This window comes from Phoca vitulina, unplaced genomic scaffold (assembly GCF_004348235.1).
Source record: "Phoca vitulina isolate PV1807 unplaced genomic scaffold, GSC_HSeal_1.0 scaffold14, whole genome shotgun sequence".
Taxonomy (NCBI): Eukaryota; Metazoa; Chordata; class Mammalia; order Carnivora; family Phocidae; genus Phoca; species Phoca vitulina.
The window spans coordinates 6837565-6843771 of NW_022589717.1; the positions used below are offsets into that span (position 1 = coordinate 6837565).

The 6207-nt window shown below is 36.8% G+C and overlaps 1 protein-coding gene across 1 annotated transcript in view; it reads left to right on the top strand.

The window, feature by feature from the left end:
* Positions 1 to 5847, top strand: part of HSPA4L (heat shock protein family A (Hsp70) member 4 like) — a 47284-nt gene extending 41437 nt beyond the window's left edge. Inside the window, exons 17-19 of the mRNA XM_032412802.1 lie at positions 2525 to 2644; positions 3716 to 3877; positions 5554 to 5847. Of these exons, the coding sequence (XP_032268693.1) occupies positions 2525 to 2644; positions 3716 to 3877; positions 5554 to 5745 (474 nt within the window). The 3' untranslated portion in view covers positions 5746 to 5847. The remainder of the gene's footprint in view (positions 1 to 2524; positions 2645 to 3715; positions 3878 to 5553) is intronic.
* The last annotated feature ends 360 nt before the right edge of the window (positions 5848 to 6207 follow it).

Consider the following 6207-nt stretch of genomic DNA (forward strand, 5'->3'; position numbering starts at 1 on the left):
TCACTGCCATGATTTAGAGCAGTAATATACTGCCCTTTTGTATTTTCACATTGCAACTGATGTGGACACCTGGCCAGTGAAGAAATTCGAAAATAGTGCTCCTGCTCTTGAATGTCATTCCACAAAGAAATAAGGAGATGTGGCCATCAGGTCTACCTTTTCTAGGTCCAGTGGTATGATTTTAAGAAAAGACCACTATTACTCCTTTCTGCTTGTCTACCCTACCCTGAAAAAAAGAAATAGTTTTAAGTTCAGATTACAAGGATGATAGGAAATTTGTCTTTTCTTCCTAGTGTGGATCATAGCAATACTTTAATGTTCACATAATTACCAGGGGCTCTTACTAAATGCAGACTGTGATTCAGTATATATCTGAGGTGGTGGGCCCATGATTCTCTGTTTTTAACAAACTTCCAAGAAATTATGATGGTGCTGGTCACTGAGCCACTCTGAGTAGCAAGGGAAAAACATAGATGACATTGATAATGATTCCTAGACTACGGGAAAAGGCAGCCCTTTAGGACTGGGGAGGTGGGGAGTGTAAGAGAAGTTACTTAAAAGCAAAAGTTAATATCTTGAAAAAGTTAGAATTGTCTTCATGCCAGTAAATGACTTCCAGATGGAATAATTAGAAAGCAACTAGAAAACCTAAGCTTATGGTAGCAAAACTAGGCTTTATCACATTTTTATCTTGATGGTGGTATTACTCCCCATCTCCCTAAGAGAATGTGTATATTTTGGGTAGTAGGAGCAGCCAGGCATCTGAGGCTAGTAGAAATAACTGAAAGCCCAAGCAGCCCTGAAGAAGAATTATTTTACCCCAAATATATAAGTAACCATAGAAATGAACGTTATAGAAGTTTTCACAGGCCTTAGTATTCTTTTTTTTTTTTTTTTGAGTTGGCTGTTAAAAATACAGTACTTGGGGGGCGCCTGGGTGGCTCAGTCGTTAAGCGTCTGCCTTCGGCTCAGGTCATGATCCCAGGGTCCTGGGATCGAGTCCCACATCGGGCTCCCTGCTCCGCGGGAAGCCTGCTTCTCCCTCTGCTGCTCCCTGCCACTCTGCCTGCTTGTGATTCCTCTCTCTCTCTCTCTGTGTGTCAAATAAATAAATAAAATCTTAAAAAAAAAAAGAAAAAAAAAATACAGTACCTGGTCCTCTTTTCAAAAACATTTACAATAAGGGGCACCTGGGGGGCTCACTTGGTTAAGCATCTGTCTTTGGCTCAGGTCATGATCCCAGGGGTTCCCTGCTCAGTGGGGTGTCTACTTCTCCCTCTGCTCCTCCCCTCCCCCTCCATTTGCTATCTCTCTCTGCTCCTCCCCTGCTCATGCACTCTCTCACACTCGTGCATGTCCTCTCTCTCAAATAAATAAAATCTTTTTCTTTAATATTTTATTTATTTATTTGATAGACACACAGCGAGAAAGGGAACACAAGCAAGGGGGAGTGGGAGAGGGAGAAGCAGGCCTCCCTCTGAGCAGGGAGCCTGATGAGGGGCTGGATCCCAGGACCCTGGGATCATGACCTGAGCCGAAGGCAGACGCTTAACGACTGAGACTGAGCCACCCACGTGCCCCGCAAATAAATAAAATCTTAAAAATTTTTTTTTCAATAAAAAATGTGATGTAAATAGACTAAATGCAGTATGGTATCCTGGAACAGAAAATTATGAAATCCACATGAGGTCTGGAGTTCAGTTAATAGTAATGCACTAGTGTTGGTTTCTTAGTTTTAAGAAGTTGTATGTTCTATGGTGGTATAAGATGTTAACATTAGAGGATAGCAATGAGAGATACTTGATGCTCTATTATTTCCTTTATAATTTCTCTGAAAATCTAAAATTACTCTAAAATACATTGATTATTTTTAAGTGTATAAAGAATATAAAAAAATAGGTATTCATTCTTCTAATGCATCCCCCTTCTCAAAGTTATAGAGGCTGTTTTAACATTTAGAAAGTCCCCATTCCAGGCACTTAGGGTAAGGGGCCAAAGGTTTGTTTTTTTTGGTTTTGTTTTTTTTTTTAAGTGCTATACTCATAGATCCAGAATTTCCATCAAATTAATAAACATAAATAATATTCAATAGATACTGAATATCCAGAAATTCCAGTAATCATGTTGTTTACAGAGTTATACACAGAAATACTTGAAACCAAGTTTCAAATACATGAATTCTGCATGGAGTATTGTCCTTACGGTCTTCTCATTTAACAGTTCTGTAAACTTTTAACACCTAACTTTGAAGGAATTAAAAGTGTTGCCTTTGGATTTGAAAGGAATCAAGAGGTGATCTTAATAAATGAGAGAAAGACCTCAAACAGTCAGGCATGTCTTTGTAGGATTGCATAAGGACGTAGCCACCGGAATTTACCCTCACGTAGGGAAACAGAGGAGGCATATTTTGATCTGGCCAGCTTTCTTTCCTATTCATCTGCATGTAAAGGCCCATAAAAGTTGTCTTCTGTTAAAAATTGTTTTCTGTTAATAACTTTTTTCTTTTAAAAAAATTTCTTAATAGAAATATGGCCAGCCTATTCAGATGAGGTACATGGAACATGAAGAGAGACCAAAAGCTTTAAACGACTTGGGAAAAAAGATTCAACTTGTTATGAAAGTGATAGAAGCATACAGAAACAAGGTATGAAAGCCACAAAGCCAGCGAATGATGATGCCATGTGGGGGTAGTACATGGTGGCGGTAGGGTAAATCTGTAAGTTCTCAGCTACAGAACGATCGCAATTATTGCCACCAAGTTCTGGAGACCTTGTGCACCAAACTTAAAACTTTTTTTTTTATTGGAGGGGCGCCTGGGTGGCTCGGTCATTTGAGCATCCAACTCTTGATTTTGGCTCAGGTCATGATCTCAGAGTCATAGGATCGAGCCCTGTGTTGGGCTCCACACTGAACAGGGAGACTGCTTGGGATTCTCTCTCTTTTCCCTTTCCCTCTGTCCCCAACCCCACCCCATGCATGTACTCTCTCTCAAAAAAAAAAACAAATTTTTTGTTGGAAAATTATTGGTAAAGGGTACTTACACACTTAAAATACAGGGCAGATATGTGGCTTTAATCTCTTAAAATTCCCTAGGTGTGTATGGTTTTAAAACAGCATCACCATTCTCCAGCTCTTTGGCTTTGGAGTACTCTTTAATTCCATTTCCCTTTATTTTCCATGTCCAATCTATAATCCATCAGGAAATCCTCTTTATGTTGCATTGCCATTTCTTTCTGGTCTTGTGACTACCATCCTAAACCGTGATTTCTTACATTGTTTCCTATCTGTGGTTGCCTGCAGTTGTATCTTTCAGACAGAATGTTATGTAATTCTCATTATCAACAACTTACCATGCTGTTCTGCTATATATTGAGAATTTTCTGTCTAGCTTGCGGTATGCCTTCTTCTCTTATTTCTCTTTATTCCCTAACAAATTCAATTCCGTGCATCTTCTTTCTTGGCTAAGTACTGTTCCCTTGAATATTCCCCACTAGGCATTTTTTGGCAAACCTGACTTCTTCAGAAAGCCTTTCCTTTTAAAAAAGCACACTGATTTTTTTTCTTTCTCCCAGTCTCTTCAATTCTATATAATTTGTATGTGGCTTCTTCACATGGATATGTGTGAGGTATACATTCAATAAGAATCTAAATCTTTTAAATAGAAATTATTAATTGATGCATTACTGACAATTTTACATTAAAATTTTTTTAATAGGATGAAAGATACGATCATTTGGATCCTGCTGATGTGGAAAAAGTTGAAAAATACATCAGTGAAGCCATGAGTTGGCTGAACAGTAAGATGAATGCACAGAACAAACTAAGTCTCACTCAAGATCCTGTGGTGAAAGTTTCAGAAATAGTTGCGAAGTCAAAGGTAAGTAACTATAAAATTCTCTTTTTAATGGGTTCAAGCATTAAACATTTTTTTAAGACTTTATTTGGGGCGCCTGGGTGGCTCAGTCGTTAAGCGTCTGCCTTTGGCTCAGGTCATGATCCCAGGGTCCTGGGATCGAGCCCCACCTCAGGCTCCCTGCTCCGCGGGAGGCCTGCTTCTCCCTCTCCCACTCTCCCTGCTTGTGTTCCCCCTCTCACTGTGTCTTTCTCTGTCAAATAAATAAATAAAATCTTAAAAAAAAAATCATCTAAGTAGAAAAATTAGTAAAGACATAGGATAAGCAATTGACCAAAAAAGGCATATATGTCTGATAAATATAGGAAAAGGTGTTCATCCTCATCACGTTCTTCTCACCCATCTCTTTTCATCGGATTCATGGTTGTGTGTTTACATTCATAATCTTTGTCATAAGTTGTCAAGGGTGCAAAGCAACAGATGCTCTCCCTGAGCAACTTGGTTGAATTCGTTAAAACATTTTTTATCAGTATATGTATAGAAATTTAAAGGAAGTATACATACCCTTTAACCCAGAAATCACAATTCTAGGAATTCATCCTAAATTGATCATTGCACAGGTATAGGCACATAAATACCCTTGCTTATTAATTAGCAAAAAATTGGGAAGAAACAAATACCTAGCTGTAAGAAACTAGATAAATTGAAGCATCCACACAACACTTTGCAATCATTACATAATTTTAGATATAGAGAGATATTTAGATAGAAAGATGTATACAACATATTGAATGGAAAAGGAAAGATTATAGAATCTAAATGAAGTTATTTAGCAAGCATCTTCATAGATCTGTAGCTTTGCATGTATGTGTATGCATGGACATACATCTAGAAGGATATTCACCAAAATGTTCGTGTTAATCTGTAGAAGATGGAATTTCAGGTGCTTTTTTTTTTTTCTTTTCTAGTTATGTTTTCAAGGTTTTTGTTTTTCTGTTTTTTTTTTTAAACAAAAACAGGTATTTTTTTTAATCAAAATATTTTCCTTTTGAGAAAGTTTTGCGAAGAAGCCATAATAATTTATGCCTCATCAATTGAGACATAGTGTGATAAGAGCAGTTTCCCCAGGATGTTAACACTCCTTCCTATCTTTCCATCACTATCCCAATCTCTGTGACACTGGTCTTGAAAGATTTTAATGGTCTTTTATTTCTGTGTTAAAAAGAAATAAGCAAAGATAGAGAAAATACATTGTACTTAAAGTTATTATATTAAGTTGCATTTACATTCATGACTTATTTTTCCTTCAGCATAGTTCTACAGTTCCACTTATTAAAGCTGTTTTCATGTAAATATCAATTTATGAAATAGGTGTTATTTGACATAATTCTCAGAGCATTAGGCATAATTTAAAGGAATGAATTAAAAATTATTTCTGCCCAAGAAAACTAAATTATGAGGAACCAGGTTTTAGGAAAATTAGATACAAAGAATTTATTAAAGATTGAAGAGTTCCTTGTCAACACTAACATGCACTAACCCTGAAGTAAATGCTTCATTGAAGTATTTGAAGAAACTTGGTTTTCTGACTGAACTAACATAAATTCAGGAATGTCCTATTAATGTGGAAATTTAGAAAGTTAATGTGATAACTTATTCTGTAGTATTTTTAAAATAATCACTTTTCTTCATGTCTTTAGGAACTGGATAATTTCTGTAACCCCATCATTTACAAGCCCAAACCGAAAGTAGAGGTTGCTGAAGACAAAGCAAAAGCTAATAGTGAACACAATGGACCAATGGATGGACAGAGTGGGACTGAAACTAAACCAGATACAACAAAAGACAGCTCCCAGCATACTAAATCTTCTGGAGAGATGGAAGTGGACTAAGTCTTAAATTTACCTTCACATAATTCAAACAGTGCAAGCAACCACAAGGTCCATTCTTCCTTTTACATGTGGTACACACAACATATGTTCAGTTGTTCTTAACCACTTTTTGTCATTTGTTTTTTGGAGTAGTTTTGAAAAGTGTTTTATATTGAGTGCACCTCTGTTCATTTCCATTGCTGCTTATGTGAAGCTTTAGCTGAGTATAGATTACAAGTCAGTTTTAGCTTTCCTAATACATGTTATATCAAACATGCGAGACTGATACGTATTTGGCAACAATCTACCTTATTTAAAGCTTCTACTTGGATAAACCTCAGCTCCTGTATTCAGGAGAGGATATTGTATTGCACTATTGTTGCAGAAGCATAGATTTAATTGCATCATCATTTTGAAAAACATTGAAATTGATGTGGTTTAAAGCCACTGAGGCACTGACTTTTTTTCTAGTTATTGTAGTTA